Here is an 18,470-nt window from a genome sequence, read left to right as displayed (position 1 = left end):
TCCTAAGAAAGGAACAAGCCAACAATTGTTAACCAGAGAAGTTAAGAATAGCATAAATTGTAAGAAAAATAAACATACAATACGGCAAAGATTAATAGTAAGCCAGAATATTAGGAAAGTTACGAAAACCAACAAAACATGACCAAAAGTAAGGAAAAAGTTTAAAACGTTTGAGGGTAAACATGCAAGCAATGTCAAGTTGGAAAGTAAGTCCTTTCTTAAATATGTGAAAAGTGATCATTGAATCCTTAATGAATTAGGCTGGGAGGGAAGGGGGCACGAAATGGCAGAGGAGTTGAATAAATGCTTTGCACTAACCTTCAGCAGAAGTCACTAAAAGTATTCAAAAGTATGAAATTATCAATGTGAAAAAGGGTGAAAAGAAATAAATGCAATAGCTAGCACTAGAGAAGACATGCATGGAAAACTACTGGGACTAAAGACAAACAAGTTCCCTGGACCTGATGAGATGCATCCAATATTAAAGGAAGCAGCTACAGGGATAGTAGATGCACTGGTTTTAATCTTCCAAGAATCCTTATATTCTAGAAAAGTCCCAAAGGATTAGAAAACTGCCAATGTAACACAGTCATTCAAAGACAAAAAATACAGGTAACTATCGGCGAGTTAGCTTAATACAGGTAGACAACTCTTTATTCGAAACCCCGAAATCCGAAAAGCTCCAAAATCCAAAAGGTTTTTTTGTGAGGTTTTTATCTCATTAACAAGGTTGTTTTGGTGTGCAAACAGTTAACCCAACTCCACACCCACTCGATGCGTGTCACGCAGATACAATGTCGGGCGGGCGAGGCCCAGCAATGGCAGGCCTCAATTCTGGCTCAGGGCCCATTACTCAGTGAGTTTGCTATTCGATAAGATTTTTAAAAATTTCACTGTTGAACTGCCACTTATTCCGAAATTCGAAAAATTCCTAATTCTGAAAACCAGTTGGTCCCAAGCTTTTCAGATAAAGGGTTGTGTACCAGTATCTATTACAAAGAAAATATTAGAGCCTGTTATAAAAGATATAATAACAGAGTATGAGGAATTATATCATGTGATCAGAGTCAGCATAGCTTCATGAAAATGAAATCATGTCGGACAAATTCTTTAGATAGCATTGAAGAGATAACAAATAGGAAGCAGCCGCTAACCGATAGATATTACGATTTCGGGAGAGGTTTGATAAGTCATTTTATAATGTGATACCACATGAGGCAACTTAACTTGATGTTCTGGGTCATATGTTAACACGATAGAGGATTGTCTATCTGAGGTCAGTTAGCTTAAAGTCTGTCATTTGGAAGGTGTTTGAAGTGATCATTAAATGATGTTATAACAGGATACTTGCAATCAAGGTAATCAGACAGAATCAACATTGGTTTAGTTAATGGGAAACCAGTTTTAACTGCTTTATTGGAGTTCTTTGACAAAATAACTTGTGTTACAGATAAAGAAAAACCAGTAGTTTTCAGGAAGCATTTGATAAGATGTCACTTCATCAGTTATTTCAGAAAGTAAAAGCTCATGGTATGAATTGGCTTGTGAACAGGAAGCAAACAATTGGAATAAATGTGTCTTTTTCAGTCTGGCACAGTATAACGAGTGACGTGTTACGTTGCTCGATGCTGGTGCCTCAACTCTTAGAACTTACACAAATGATTTGGATAAATAGTTCGAAGTATGATAGGTAGATTTGCTGTTGACCATGTGAGTGTAAGAATTGGGGCAGGTGTAGACCAGTTGGCCCATCGAGTCTAATCTGCTATTAACAGGTCATGGCTGATCTCACATTCCTCATGTCCACCTTCCTGCCCTTTCCTTGGAACCATAGATTCTTGATCGATGAGCGAATCTATCTTGCTCAGCCTCAAGTGTACACAAGGTTTCTGCCCACACAGTTCTCTGTGCAAGAAATACTAAAGATTCACAACGGGCGGCAGGGTGGCACAGTGGTTAGCACTGCTGTCTCACAGCGCCGGAGACCCGGGTTCAATTCCCGCCTCAGGCGACTGACTGTGTGGAGTTTGCACGTTCTCCCTGTGTCTGTGTGGGTTTCCTCCGGGGGCTCCAGTTTCCTCCCACAGTCCAAAGATGTGCAGGTCAGGTGAATTGGCCATGCTAAATTGCCCGTAGTGTTAGGTAAGGGGTAAATGTAGGGGTATGGGTGGGTTGCGCTTCGGCGGGTTGGTGTGGACTTGTTGGGCCGAAGGGCCTGTTTCTACACTGTAATGTAATCTAATCTAAACCCTCTGAGAAAAGAAATTGCTCCACGTCTCAATCCTTAATGGTGTCCTTGTAGTCTGAGACTATGCCCTCTAGACCCAGATTCTTCCAGGAGGGAGAACATCCTCTCAGCATTGACCCCATCACATCCTTTAAGAATCCTGTATGTTTTAGTGAGATCACCTCTCATTCTTCTAAATTCCAACGAAGAGTCCCATCCTCTTTAGGCTCGGCTAATAAGACAATCCCTCCATACCAGAATCATCCTAAACTACTACCACTGTAATATTATCTTTAGGTAAGGGGACCAAAGCTGCTTACAGTACTTCAGATGTAATCTCACCAGAACCTTGTACAGATGCCACCGGACTTCCTTACTCTTATACTACAAACCCATTGAAATAAGGGCCAACATTCCATTTGCTTTCCTGATCACTTGTTGCACCTGTGTGCTAGCTTTCTATGTTTCATGCACAAGTTCACCCAATTCCCTGTTTGTTGTAGTTTTTCTCTATTTAACTAACACTGTTCCTTTGTCCTCCCTTCCAGAATGAACAGCTTCACATTTACCCACACTGTACTCCACTTGGCAGCATTTTTCCCACTTGTATAACCTATCAGTATCTCTCTGTAAACTGTTTGGGTCTGTCTCACAACTTGGCTTTCTGCCTATTTTCATATCATTTGCAAATTTAGCCACAGTACATTTGCTTCCTTCCTCCAATTCATTACTATATATACGTATATCGTAAGCAGTCGCAGTCCAGCACTGATCACTGTGGAGCCCCATTGGTCACAAGTCATCAACCTAAAAGGAACATCTTTACCTCACTGTTTCCTGCCTATTAACTATTCCCTGTCCATGCCAATATACTATCTCCAATACTGGGGCTCTTCTCCTGTGACTAAATACTTGTGAGGTATCTTGTCAAACACCATCTGGAAGTTCAAATACGGCACATCTATCTATTCCTCTCCATTCATGCTGGTTGAGACTTCCTCAAAAAACGCTATTAAATTAGTCAGATATGATTTCCCACACTGACTCTGCTTGATTCTAATTTTCCAAATATACTGCTATTACTTCCTTAATGATTGATTCCAACATTTTCCAATACAAAGAAAGATAGGAAAGTGAGTTGTGAATAAAACATAAGGAGCCTAAAAGGGTAATACATAGGTTAAGCCAGCGGGCACACATTTGGTAAATGGAGTACAATGTGGGAAAGAGAGAAGTTGTCTATTTCGCCAGAAAGAGTGAAAAAGCAGCATATTATTGAAATGGTGAGAGGTTGCGGAGCTCTGAGATGTATGATGGAGTACAAGAATAGGGATGCCTTGTTAAAGCTATACAAGACTCTTGTCAGACCACAGATGGACCACAGTCAGAACAGTTTGGGTCCCCCTATCCGAGAAAAGATACACTGCATTAAAAGCAGTCCAGAAAAGGCTCATTAAGTTGATCATGGGTATTGAGGGATCTTCTCATGAGGAGAGATCATGTACGTTGGGCCTCCACTTGTTGGGAGTTCAGAAGAACGAAAGGTGATCTTAAAACATATCAGATTCTTCAGGGGATTGCCAGGGTGGCTGTGGAAAAATTGTTTCCCATTATGGGAATGTCTCGACCAGAGGACCATAGCCTCAGATTAAGGGTCACCCAATCAGGACAGAGGAAAAGGAATCTGTTCTCCAAGATAAAATTAAAACTGTAGAATCCTTTACCACACAGGGCTGTAAGAGGTTGGTCGTTAAGTATATTCAAGGTTTATCAAATCAGTAAGGGAATCAATGGTCATTGGGAAGATTCCTGAAGAAGGGCTTATGCCCGAAACGTCGATTCTCCTGTTCCTTGGATGCTGCCTGACCTGCTACGCTTTTCCAGCAACACATTTTCAGCTCTGATCTCCAGCATCTGCAGTCGTCACTTTCTCCTCATTGGGAAAAGACAAGAAAGTGGAATTGAGGATTATTAGCTGGAATGGAGGAGGATATGCAATGGGCTGAGTGGCCTACTTCTGCTTCTGCATCTTATGGACTCCAACCAGTGGAGAGATTTCCCTCACTCCCATTGACCAGAGTTCTACTAGGGCTCCTTGATGCCATATTCAGTCAAATGCTGCTTTGTAACTCATCTCACTTCTGGAATTCAGCTCTTTTGGCCAAGTTTGAACCAAGGCTGTAATGAAGTCAGAAGCTGAGTCACCCCGGCAGAGCCCAAAGAGCACTTTATTCCTTCGTAAATGCTGCTTGATAACATTGTCGACAAACTTTTTCATCACTTTGCTGATAAATTGAGTGTGTTCTATAGGGCAGCAATTGGCCTATCAAGGTTTATTCTGTTTTGGTGTGTATCATACCTGGGCAATTGTTCATACTTCCGGCTAGATTAAGGTATTCCAGTTGTACTGGAATGGCTTGGTTAGGGATGCGGCAAAGTTTGGGAGAACAGATCCTCAGTGTTGTCGCTGGCATGTTTTCAGGGCTCAAAGCCTTGCAGCATCTAGTACCTTCAACTGTTTCTTGATAGCATGTGGAGTAAATCGAATTGGCTGAAGACTAGCATCTGTGATTCTGGGGATTATTCAGGAGGCACAGATATATCATCCACTTGGCACTTCTGCTTTTAGATCAATTCAATTATTTCAGCCTTGTCTTTTGTGTTGGGCGCCATTATGGTAGAGCGGTATTTGTGGACCCTCCACTTCTTGTGTGCCTTTGTTAGTTGTTGGGGGAGGCAGTAGTGTAATGGCAATGGCACAGAGATAGTAACCCAGAACCTGAGGCTAACATTCTGGGGACATGGGTTCAAATGCCAACATGGCAGATGGTAAAATTTGAATTTTAAAAACCTGGAAGAAAAAGCTAACCTAAAGACATCCACTTAGCTACTAACAATGTTGTAAAACCCACCTAACTGTCCTTTTGGGAAGGAAATCTGCCATTTTTACTTGATCTGGCCTACACGTGACTTTACACTCTTAACTACACTCTGGGAAATTTGAAATGGGCAATAAATGCTGGCCAAACTCTGAAAACCCACACCACAGAAATAAGTAAAAAAGACCATTCACAACTGAATGTGGTGAGACTGCAGAGCTGAGACCTGATTCAATGGCTGTGGGATCACTCAGCTTGGTCTAAAACCTGTTGCTCATGACACACAAGTAGTCCTGTTTGGTAGCTTCACCAGGTTGACACCCTATTTTGAGGTGTTGCACTTGGCATGCCATCCTGAATTCTTCACTGAAATAGGGCTGATTTCCCAGACTAAAGTAGGATAGATACCAGACAATGAGGTAACAGATTGTGGCTGAATACAATATTGCTCCCAGCATCTCATTGAAGCCCAGCTTTGAGCTGCTACTTCTGTTCAAAGTGTCTCATTTAGCATTTTGGTAGTACCAGACAATATGATGGTGCTTATCCACAATGTGTAGACAGACATCATCTCTAATGAGGGTGCAATGATCATTCATACCAAGTACACTGAGGAGAACAAAGTCAAGTTTTTGCATTTAGCACCTGCTGCAGACCAATTCACGGAGTTATGTCCTTTTGGTGTTGGCCAGGTTAGTCAGTATTGATGGTGCTGAGCCACTCTTGGTGATGTATAATAAGTACCCCTACCAGAATAGAATGTGTGCACTTGTCATGCTCAACGCTCCCTCCAAAACATGTTGTGGGAACAAGAGAGCAAGGGAGCGAGAGCGAGAGAAGGCATGGTTAGTAAGTTTGTTGATAACAACAAGGTTGGTGGTAGAGTGGACAGTGAAGGTTATCAAAGATTACAAAGAAATCTTTATCAAGAGGCTGAAGAATGACAGATGAAGGTTAGTTTGGATAAATGAGATATTGCATTTTGGCGTAAAAAACCATTAAAGTAGTGCCTTGGATAATGCTGTAGAACACAGAGACCTAGAGCTCAGGTACATAATTCTTTGAAGTTTGCATGACGTATAGATAGGATGGTTAAGGCAGCATTTAGCATGTTGTTTGGACTTTGAATATAGGAGTTGGGACATTATATTAGATTAGATTACAGTGTGGAAACAGGCCCTTCGGCCCAACAAGTCCACACCGACCCACCGAAGCGCAACCCACCCATACCCCTACATTTACCCCATACCTAACACTACGGGCAATTTAGCATGGCCAATTCACCTGACCTGCACATGTTTTGGATTGTGGGAGGAAACCGGAGCACCCGGAGGAAACCCACGCAGACACGGGGAGAATGTGCAAACTCCACACAGTCAGTCGCCTGAGTCGGGAATTGAACCCGGGTCTCTGGCGCTGTAAGGCAGCAGTGCTAACCACTGTGCCACCGTGCCGCCCACGGTGGCACAGGACATTGAAGTTGTACAGGACATTGGTGAGGCGTCCTCAGGACTACTGTATCCAATTCTGGGCACCCTGTTATAGGAAGGATATTATTAAGCAAAGAGGGCTCAGAAAAGATTTACCAGGATGTTGCCGGGAATGGTAGATTTGAGTGGTGGGGAAAGGCTGGACAGGTTGGTACTGTTTTCACCGGAGTGTAGGAAGTTGAGGGGTGACCTTGTAGAGGTTTTTTAAATCATGAGGGGTGTAGATAAGGTGAATGACAGGTGTCTTTCCTCCAGAGTGGGGGATTTGAAGACATGGAATGTATACTTTTAAAGAGAGGGGAGAAAGATTTTTTAAAATATATATGGGGCATTTTTCTTTTAAACAGAGGAAGTGATGGTTATGGGCACAGTTGCAACATTAAGAAGACATTTGAACAAGTACAGGAATAAGAAACCTTTGGAGAAATATAAGCAAAGTGCAGTGTTAGGTTCTTTTACCGAGGTTCCAGACACGAGATACAATTTGCGCATACCAACTTCTGCAAACAGTTAAAGTTTATTAAGGCTTATACAAGCTAGGTGACACCTTTGACCTTCCTCACAGGCAAGCGAGGTTGAGTCAAAGAGGCCCTGAACAAAGAAAACATATCTGCTATATAAAAGTCAGTTGGTCATGCTCACAGATACTCTGGCCACTCCCCCATTGTCACATGCCACTTAAGCCAAACCCCAGTCACTCCTTCACAGACACATTTTACCCCAGGTACAACGGTAGAATGAGATCATCCTCAGACATAATGTAAATGTAATTGCCCTAATCCTGGGGAATTGTTATGCAAACGATTTCCTGACTCAGCGATTCCCCAAGATAATGCAGGTACAACATACCTAGCTTCAGGGGATGGCTAGATAACATTTCTGAATGGAAAGGATTGAATGATAGTTTAATTTGATAATACTAGGGGGAGTAGTAGCAAATGACTGTCTAATTGAAGAGGGGGTCATTCACATTCTTGCACAAATGTCGTTCCCACCCACTTCCAGAATGTTCACTCAGTGCAGTTTAACTCTTTAATATTACATTGATGTCCAGAGAGATATTCCAAATTAATCTTTTAACATTACACAGGCAGGTGGCACTTGTTTAGCTTGGGATTATGGTCAGTATGGACTGGTTGGACTGAAGGGTCTGTTTCTATGCTGCATGACTTTGACTTATAACTCTCTTCCAAGGGTCAGCAGGACAAGACTTATCCAGAGTTGGTGATGGTGTCGCCTAAGACATTGCTTGTAAGGCTGGTCAATTCTGTGGGACACTTGTCCCAAGCAGGACTTTGGAAGGCCGATCAGAGCTGTATTTACAGGTTTGGCACTCTTTCTCTGGCACTCTGTTTCTCAAAGTCATATTTACTATTTCCAGTGCCTATGTCGATGCCAGGTAGCCCATCTGGTTTCAATACCTTCTTTAGACTTCATAACAAGTTTGAAATACCCAGGTGATTTGCTAGGTCATTTCAAAGGGCAGTTCAGAGTGGTCTGGAATCACATGTTGGCCACACCAAGCACATATGTTAGATTTCTTGTTTGCAATAGTTCCAATAAGAGCCATAACAGACTCTGAATTTTAACTCTGTTTCCAAACATGCTACCAAACCCTGCTGAATTTGTCAAATGCTTTCTGGTTTTACTTAAGATCTCCAGAACACAGGGCTTTTGTTCCCACACTGTCCACCGTTTTTTAATAAACTTTTGCTTCTCCCATATTAAACATAACAGTCATGTACCCGACTACTCTGATTTGTCAACTTCTTAATTTCAAATTTCATGCAAGCACATTCTAAAGTGTTAACAAGCTCACTAGGTTAATTCTCAAAATGGTATCTGTATCTGTTCTGAAACTCACAGGAGCTGAAAATCTGGCCCCTGGCCCACCAATACTCCTGAAAATGTTATGATGATGCACCATCAGCTATGTACTGGGTTCAGAGCAGGAGTACTTAAAATAGACCAGATATGCTTGATGTGCTTTTTGATCATGGTGGGGGAGAATATTACGTTGAAGAGAATGGAAGACACGTTAGAAGGTGACAGAGAAGAAAATGACAGAATAGACCTTAAAAGAGGTGGGATGGTGCAAGTGCAGCCTAGATAGTGGTGAAACTCAGTGGATGGAGTTCTGCAGCCTATCCTGAGAAATAGAAACAGACATGTAGAAGGAAGCAGAAGAGCACCATTTGGGATGAACTAGGAACAAAGTTCACAGAGGTTTTGCAGTTTGGAAAGGGCGTCTATATAGTCTTCAAAGGGAGAGCACCTGAGAAAAGCAGCAATAAAAAGAAGCTCGATTAATGCCCTTTATCATTAATATTTAATTGAAGTGGTCACAGTCACGAAGCAGTGTAGACAGAGACAAACCACTCATCAACCAAACAACAGTAGTTTAAGATAAGGGACAAAAGACCAGATGGGAAATGAATAAAACCAAAAGAACAGTGGATGCTGGAAATCAGACATCCCTGTAGAAACTGAAGCCTGTTCTGAAGAAGGGTCACTGGGATCCAAAATGTTAACCCTACTTTCTCTCTGCAGATGCTGCCAGACTTGCTGAGCTTTTCCAGCAACTTCTGTTTTTGTTTCAGGGTGGAGGTGACTTTTGTTTCTTCCATTCCACAAGTTGTGACAATTTGGAATCTACGCCCTGAAGTCGAAGTAAATCCAAGAGCAAGCTTTCTAAATTTTTACTAATATTTGAAAGGAAAACATTTTGGAGGGTTATTAGATTTGCACAGCCTGTAACTCAGCTGTATCATTATATAACCTATGAAATTGCTCATTGATACAAATAACAAAAGCAGAAAAAAATGCTGTTTCCTCAGTGAATTAAAAATTAAACAAATATAAAAAGGCCTACAAACTAATCATTCATAGAAAACTCTAAGCCAAAGGGAAAGTCACATGAAAATCACTACCTGTTTGAATTCCCTTCCTCTAAAAGCTCAATAAGTTGCTTGTAGTCTGATACCAAGTGCTGCGATAATCCTGTGGAAATATTAAACATCACCACTTAAGTCAATGAGAACAACAAGCAGTAAACCTGGCAAGGATTGTGAATCCTGACAATCAATCCACATTATATGGTTTTGTAATCCACTTCTCATGTTATTTGCTAACTTAGATTTGCTAGTAATATCTGCCATTCCGAATTGTGACGTCATGAAATGCAAAATGAAGCCAATTGTCTTTATCTCTAATTCTATTAGTGCACCAAGCAACAGAAGGTCCTCCTTAAAGAGGAAGAGGAAACTGAAAACAGCAACATTCCAGGTTTCTCTTTCACATCACAAGATGTAAAGTATCATAGTTATATTGGAACAGATTTACATTCTTGGCTAAGAATAATGAATTGGGAGCCAAATGAGAGAACAAAATGCCTGAAACTGTCAATGACTCTTTTTAAAAAAAAGACATTTTCTCATCTCAGAGCCACCCAGCTTTCCTCGATGCTCAACATAATTATCAAGTTAACTAATTCAATGTTTAGATTGTCACCATATTACCTTACACCCACAATGATTCGCTCCATAATCCCAAAGCACCCTCCACCAATCAAGTAGGCCCCTATTGATCAGTCTCAATCAAGTAAACTGAACTGGCAGGTCTGTTTGATGCTCTAAATATTTGAGCATCGGTCACCAAATCTCAGCCGGACCCAAAAAAATCATAACAATGTTTGTCTTACTGTTATCTACTTAAATAGTACTCCTAATTCAACAATGTACAATAATGCGGCTGTCAACCATCTTAATTAGAATATCATCTCTGCTTATTCAGGACTTTTCATTGCACATCATATTGTCCTCAATGCTTGCAAGGTCCTGGAGATACACGTACATTTGAAACAGCTGTATACATCTGTAGAGCTAATATTGAGGACTGTTTACACTTAGCAGTGACACAGACTGAGAGAAACATTTCCAACAAATTTGATTGCTGCTCTCAGCTCCATGTAGGATGCTTTGCTAACTTAACACCATTAGGTTAACAGTTAAAGACTACAGTAAAAGTTATTAAATGGTCTCAAATTTCAAGGCCATCTCCAGTATCAATGGTGTCCAACTGAAGTTGCACTGTTACTTTCAGTGTTTTGAAATAGTACTGCATACAAATCATCGAAAAGTTACAGCACCAGAGAGACCATTAGGCCAATCATGTCCATGCTAGGTCCCTGAAAGAGCAACTCAGCTGGTAACACTTTTTTTGCACCTCTATAAATTCTCTCTCTCCAGCTAACAATCTAAATTTCTCTAGAATGCCTTGTGTGAATCTGCCTCCACTACACACACAAGTACCTGTAGTGCATTCCAGACTCTTGTCATCATGAACTGCTTTGCCAATCACCAAAATTGGTGTGCCAATTAAAAGACCACGCTCCTAGTGAGAGATTTGCATTTATGTCACAAAACTGTAAGGTAGAGCTATTACGTAATTGTATACTGTTAAAAATATTTCTCAGAAAAAATAAAATCTGCTAAAGATACCTATCAGCTCAAGATTACTACAAGTAATATTTCTGGAAAAAATGAACTAATTAGCTATTTCCTGCTCTCATCGGGATGAGTTAACATCCATGCACAGATGTCAAATGTGGCTTGTTCCAAAAGTCAATCTCCTCTTTCCTGAAAATAACTGGCTTGAGTCCAGTAGGTCTGTCTATGTGATTGCATCAGCCAGTCAGTCAAAATTCTCTCTGAGCATACAAAGTAGTATTAAAACTAGTAAGGCTTCTGAGTTGGTATCTTAACTGGGTGTATGGAAATGCAAACTTGGAATCTTTTTAAAACCATATCTGACTTGAACAGTATTGCAAAGGTAAACCCGCTACATATTCCAGAATGTCATGATATGTTTCCTTTTTGTTGTTTAAAGACAAGAGATTCCTTTTCATGACATACACAGAGTTGACAAACATCACAATGGCTCAGAATGGCTCCTAAGGTTGTGCAGTAGCAACAATTAAGTGCACTCAGTTATGTGGAATGTGTCGCTGGAGCCCCCAACTTTCCAAATATAAGAATATCTTGTGTCTGTGCAGGCATGTCAATACATGGGTGCAGTAAGTCCAAACTAAAAAAAAGGAATCAGTCAACCCGAGAAAAGTTTTGCCCTACTTCATTATTACTCTGGGATCTTAGCACAATCTGAGCACGCAATGGGGATATGGCAAATTGGAAATTTGGGTCAGGATAAATGTTTTTTTTTCTGGTTGGCAAGATGGGGTGCCACAGGGTTTGTTTCTCTGGGCCCGAACTATTTACAAGCTATCTTAATGATTTAGATGCAGGGATAGAAAATACGATAGCTAAATTTGCAGAGAACACTAAAGTAATTGGGACAGTAAGTTGCAATGAAGAAATAAGAAATTTGCACATGGATATGGATAGCTGAGATGACTGGTCCAAAATTCGGCAGATGAAGTTTAATGTGGATAAGTGCAAGGGTATCCATTTTGGTCAGAAGAAATGGAAAGACAACTTATTACCAAATACAGAGAAACTTTAGAGTGCTTCAGTGCAGAAGGATCTGAGTATCCTTATGCATGAATCACAGAAAATGCAGGTACAGCATTACTGGTAAGGAAGGCAAGTGGAATTTTGGTATCTGTTGCTAAAGGAATAGAATATACATAATATGTAAGTACAGCAGTACTGCTGCAACTTGAAAAGTCATTTGTGAGGCTGCACCTGGAGTACTGCATACAATTTTGGTCCCTTACTTGAGGAGAGATATAGTTGCATTCGAGGCAATTTGAAGGATTAATTTCAGAGATGAGAGATTTGTCTTCTGAGGAGAGACTGAACAGTTTAGACCAATAGCAAGATGCAGCAGAGTTTGACACCATCTTTTATTTCTTTTTCTCTATTTCTGGCAGTCCCTGGGCAGCATGAGGAGAAATGAGACCTGGAGCAGTGCGAAGGGAAGCAAGATCCGCTTCAGCACGAGGGGAATGACACCTGGAACAGGCGAGGGGAAGCGAGCCCCAGTGCAGCACAAGGGTACGTAACCCCAGTGGAGAGCAAGGGGAACGAGTCCTAGAGCACTGTGAGGGGAAGCGAGTCCCAGTGCAGCACGATGGGAACGAGACCCAGAGCAGCGCGAGTGGCAGCGAGTCCCAGTGCACTGCAATTTACCTTGTTGGTGAGGACCGGACTGAAGGCAGAAGCGGAGGGGGACAGTTCTCGGTCTGGGGTTTGGCGCAGGCAGTCAGTCCATGTATAGGGATGCTGCTATTTGAAACTTTTCTGGATTATGATGCCAATCTTTTAACTATGTGAAAACTACCTTATTTCTTAGACATTAAGTAATGCTACTTTTCCATTGATTGTTTTATCCTTCTGTGTCCAAGGTTTGTACCTGGATACTTGTACCTAATATGGAGCCATTAAAGGCAGCCATTATAAAAACTTTTCACTGCACTCCTGCACTGGAGTACATGTGATAATAAAAGATATTCTATTCTTCTATTAGATACTCTGGAGTACAGAAGTATTCACTACCCCAGAAAGTGGAAGATGATGGAAGATATAAGCAAATTTTTAATTAATATAGGGACGAAGGATTGTAGACAGTGAGCAGGAAAGTGGAGTTGACGCCGAGGCAAAATGAGCCACGATTGCATAGATATCGTGGAAGAGGGCTGAATTGCCTACTCCTGCACCCAGTTGATATGCTCTTCTTCTCTCTTTTAAATTCTTACGGGGGTTTTTAAAATAGAAGTTTGGTCATCAGAATTTTCAAACTGCAGCACATTCATTCCAATTGTTTAGACGATGATTAAATTGAGGACATCAAAACAGATGTTTTGGAGATGCTGCTGAAGGAGCAGCTAAATGTGGACATTCCACTCAAAACAGGCCATGGGTTGAATGCCCAGAAGCTCACTGCTATGTCCCTGATACAGCATAACTATTAGCAGGCACCACCACAGTATAGATGATGTGGAGATGCCAGTGTTGGACTGGGATGGACAAGCAACACTGAGTTTTTAACCTAACACCGAGTTATAGTCCAACAGGTTTATTTGAAATCACCTAATGAAGAACAGTACTCCAAAAGCTTGTGATTTCAAATAAATCTATTGGGCAAAAAGCTGAAAGTCTGACTTTTAACAGTGTGGATGAGTAAAAGTGAATCAATCTGATCAATAATTACAAGAGATTGGTCAGATGATAGTTATATCCAGTCAAATTTAACTTAATTTATGACATTGTCTGATGTAAATTTTCTGTTTCTTATTCATCGACAGGATGTGGGTGCTGCTGTCTGGGCCAGTATTTATTGCCAAACCCTCCCTGTCTTTGCTGACGAACAGCCTTCTTGAACCACTGTAGTAAATCATCCCACAATGTCATCAGGGAGAGAACTCCAGGATTTATATCCAGTGACACTGAAGATATTGTGATCTACTTCCAAACCAGGATGGTGAGTGGCTTGGATGGGGGTTTATGATGTTCCCATGTATCTGCTGCCCTTGCCCTTCTAGATGACAGAGGTTATGGGTTTGGAAGGTGCTATCAAAGGAGCCTTGGTGAATTTCTTGTAGATAGTACACACTGCTGCTTCTGAGCATCAGTGATGGAGGGAGTAAATGTCTGTGGATGTGATGCCAATTAAGTGAAGGAAGAACAAGCCATTTGGATACTTAGCTGCCTCGAAGTTAGGAGACAGAGGGTGATGGTGGAGGGTTGCTTTTCTAACTGGAGATCAGTGACCAGTAGTGTGCCGCTGGGCCCACGACTTATTATCATTTACATAAATGATCTGGATACGAATATAACAATTTGTGTTGCAGACGTTTTGTCCCCTGTCTAGGTGACATCCTCAGTGCTTGGGAGCCTCCTGTGAAGCACTTCTGTGATCTTTTCTCCGGCATTTATAGTGGTTTGAATCTGCCGCTGCCGGTTGTCAATTCCAGCTGTCCGCTGCAGTGGCCAGTATGCTGGGTCCAGGTCGATGTGCTTGTGGATTGAATCAGTGGATGAGTGCCATGCCTCTAGGAATTCCCTGGCTGTTCTCTGTTTGGCTTGTCCTATAATAGTAGAGTTGTCCCAGTCAAACTCATGTTGCTTGTCATCTGCGTGTGTGGCTACTAAGGATAGCTAGTTGTGTCGTTTCGTGGCTAGTTGGTGTCAAACAAGCCAAACAGAGAACAGCCAGGGAATTCCTACAGGCATGGCACTCATCCACTGATTCAATCAATAAGCACATCGACCTGGACCCAATATACCGACCACTGCAGCGGCCAGCTGGAACTGACAACCGGAAGCGGCAGATTCAAACCACTATAAATGCCGGAGAAAAGATCACAGAAGCGCTTCACAGGAGGCTCCCAAGCACTGAGGATATCACCTAGACAGGGGACAAAACGTCTGCAACACAAATTCCCAGCTCGGCGAACACAATCACAATAACAAGCACCCAAGCTACAAATCTTCGCACAAACTTTGAATAATTATAAGAGATATGGTTAGTAAGCTTGGTGGTGTATGGACAACGAAGGTTACCTCAGTACAGTGGGACCTTGATCACACGGTCTGGTGGGCCAAGACTGGAAGATGGAGTTTAATTCAGATAAATAAATGTGGGGTGCTGTATTTTGGGAGGGCAAATCAGGATAGAACTTATCCACTTAATGGTAAGGTCATCAGGAATGTTTGTAAACAAACAGACCCTGGGGTGCAGGTTCATTTGTTCCTTGAAAGTGGAGTCTCAGGTATGACAGGGCAGTGGAGGCAGCATTTGCCTTTATTGGTCAGTGCATTATATACTGGAGTTGGGAGGTCATATTGGGGCTTTACAGGACATTGATTAGGCCATGTATGGAACACTACATTCAATCCTCCCTGTCATCAGAAGGATGTTGTGAAACTTGAAAGGTTTCAGAAAAGATTTACAAGAATGTTGCCAGGGTTGGAGGGCTTGAGTTATAGGGAGAGGATGAAGAGGCTGGAGCTATTTTCCCTGAAGTGTCAGAGACTGAGGGTGACATTATAGAAGTTTATGAAATCATGAGAAGCATGGATAGGATAAATAAGAAGGATTTTTCCCCAGAGAAGGAACCCAAAACTAAAGGGTGGAGATTTAAGGTGCGAGAGGAACAATTTAAAAGGAACCTAAGGGACAACTTTATCACACAGAGGGTTGTGCGTGTATAGAATTAGCTGCCAGAGGAGGTGATGAGGGCTGGTACAATTACGACATTTAAAAGATACCTGGATGGATTTATGAATAGGGTGGGTTTAGATGGATATGGGCCAATGCTGGCAAATGGGGCTGGATTGATTTAGGGTATCAGGTGGGAATGGACGAATTGGGACAACTGGTCCGTTTCCATGCTGTTCATCTCTATGACTTTGAACAAATAATTATCAATTTATAATCACTTGTTCAAAGTCATTACACTTGCTCATGAATGATATGCGCCAAACTCCAATCACTAGGTTTATAGATTTCAAGACATATGGGAAGCAGAAATACTAACATAGAACATTACAGCGCAGTACAGGCCCTTCGGCCCTCGATGTTGCGCCGACCTGTCATACCAATTTGAAGCCCATCTAACCTACACTATTCCATGTACGTCCATATGTTTGTCCAATGACGACTTTAATGCGAATCGACTACCGTTGCAGTCAAAGCCTTCCATACCCTTACTAATGTTCGCACAAGGAAAAAATAACCATGATCCTTGCTGCAGGTAAGAGCATGTGACCCATATTGAATGAGGACACTGCACAGCTTACTGCATAAGACAACTCGAGGCAGGCAGGCAGCAGAACCTTTTGGTTGCAATGAATCAGACAAATATTTTGAAAAACTTTCTTTTTCTCTTTTATAGATTTTCCTTCCTAGTTTGCCATGAATAAAGAATATTTTCTTTTTGTTCTGGTTTCGCACTGTGTTTGGTTTAAGGGAACTGCTGTTACGTTTCAATCTAGGAAATAGTTGAGAATATATCAAAAGGAAGGCAAATTAAACTAGTTGGTAGTGATTAGAACTTCAGTCAGGAGCTTAATCCTTCTATCAAAAACATGATTTTAAAGGGGCCCGCTCCTTTGATGACCTCAAGGATGTCCCAAAGCACTTTACAGCCAATTACATACTTTTGAGATCCAGTGACTGTTTTAATGTAGAAAACGTGACACTGCAACGATAACAGCCTTTTGTTGTGATGCTGATTAAGGCATAAATAATGTCCAAGAGACTGGGGAGAACTCACCTGCTCTTCTTGACATAATGTCACAAGAGCTTTTATATCTTTCTGAGAAGACAAAGAGGCAGCTGCTACCATTAAGCCATGGCTGACAGCAATGGAAATATGAAGTAGGTAACCAGGGTAATTATCCCAGGCTTAAAACTGTGTACGAAATGTTAGTAGACCTTTGGCATAAAGTGGTATGAAGACAGTGCTGGACCATGAAACACATGTGTTGCTGAATCTTGAATCAAATAAAATGGCATTTCAGCAGACGTTTGAGTCATGCAGATTGTTCTAATAAAATTCCCAGCCTAAGGAGCACTGCGTCAATTTAATCATCACAGATGAGGTCACTCTCCAACTGTCACGCACAGCGAAAAGTATTTCCGTTCAAGTTTTAAATTTTAAAATCCACCCTTTCACAAATCACATTAAAAGGTTAGACCAGGAGATTCTTGCATTTGGAGAACTGTTGGTTACACAGCATGTAGATAATAGAGTATACCCATAAAGTCTGAAAAGCTGGCACTGCTCCCAACGAACTGAAATACTCTCACATACCAAAATGCACAATTCATAGTTATCCTCTTACCCACGAATAACAGCTGGACCGGCTGCTTTTTGAATCAAAACACGTGGCCAAAGTAAAAGAATGCTGTTGTAAGGCTACACTGTGTTTGACTGCAGCACAAGACTACTTCGAATAGAGTTTAATCAGGATACAAGGGATTCCCACCACTGCAATCACTATTACAGCTGAACAATAAGCATACATTGGCTGCTGTGCAATGATCCAATGAGTTAAAAAATGTGCATCTCATTTGGCTGATAGAGGGCGCATTAACAAAAACAATTGTAAATTGAGGAGAACGTTACTCTTTCAGGCATTTCAAGCCAGGGAATAGTCAGACATGTAAAGTCGTAAAATAAAAAAAAAAATAAACTGCTCAGCCTCCTGGTGAAAAGTCTTTTACTGTCAATTCACCCACAGACTACAGCTCCAGTTCTAACTTCCAGAGTTTAAAACTTCTGTTAGAATGGTTTCAATGGGCTATGTTTAATTTTAGATATGACAAGGAGATAATATTTAGAATCTTAGAATCCCTATGGTGTGGAAACAGGCCCTTTGGCCCAACAAGTCCACAACGATCCTCCAAAGAGTAATCCGCCCAGACCCATTCCCCCACTACCCTACATTTACCCCTAACTATTGCACTTAACTTACATATCCCTGAACACTATGGGGCAATTTAGCATGGCCAATTCCTGCACAACCAGCACATCTTTGGACTGTGGGAGGAAACCAGAGCACCCGGAGTAAACCCATGCAAACGCAGGGCGAATGTGCAAACTTCACACAGACCGTCGCCTGAGGCTGGAATCAAACCCGGGTCGTTGGTGCTGTGAGGCAGCAGTGCTAACCACTGAGCCACAGTGCTGGTGATAAAAAGAGAGTCAAAAAGGAGCCAGAGACAGAGCCAGAGGAGAGCAGCCAACAGAGTGCGGGGTTGGGGACAGCAGGTGAGTGACCAGATCACAGTGTGCGAGGAAGGCGAGAAGGTTCAAGAGGCAATGGAGAGAGGGATCAAGTAAGAGGGAGGGAGGAATTGAGAGACCAGGAAAAGAGGGAACAAGAGGAGGGGCGAGAGGGATTGAGA

At 41.7% G+C, this 18,470-nt stretch overlaps 1 protein-coding gene across 1 annotated transcript in view; it reads right to left on the bottom strand.

Annotated features, from left to right (window-relative positions):
• Positions 1 to 18,470, bottom strand: part of LOC122554032 (stAR-related lipid transfer protein 9-like) — a gene marked incomplete at its 3' end in the record, with an annotated part of 253,157 nt that overhangs the window by 97,280 nt on the left and 137,407 nt on the right. Inside the window, exon 8 of the mRNA XM_043698518.1 lies at positions 9,527 to 9,596. Within this exon, the coding sequence (XP_043554453.1) occupies positions 9,527 to 9,596 (70 nt within the window). The remainder of the gene's footprint in view (positions 1 to 9,526; positions 9,597 to 18,470) is intronic.

Source organism: Chiloscyllium plagiosum, chromosome 10 (genome assembly GCF_004010195.1).
Source record: "Chiloscyllium plagiosum isolate BGI_BamShark_2017 chromosome 10, ASM401019v2, whole genome shotgun sequence".
Classification (NCBI taxonomy): domain Eukaryota; kingdom Metazoa; phylum Chordata; class Chondrichthyes; order Orectolobiformes; family Hemiscylliidae; genus Chiloscyllium; species Chiloscyllium plagiosum.
Note: the sequence above shows the minus strand (reverse complement) of the source record. Positions and strands in the feature narration are given on the sequence as shown.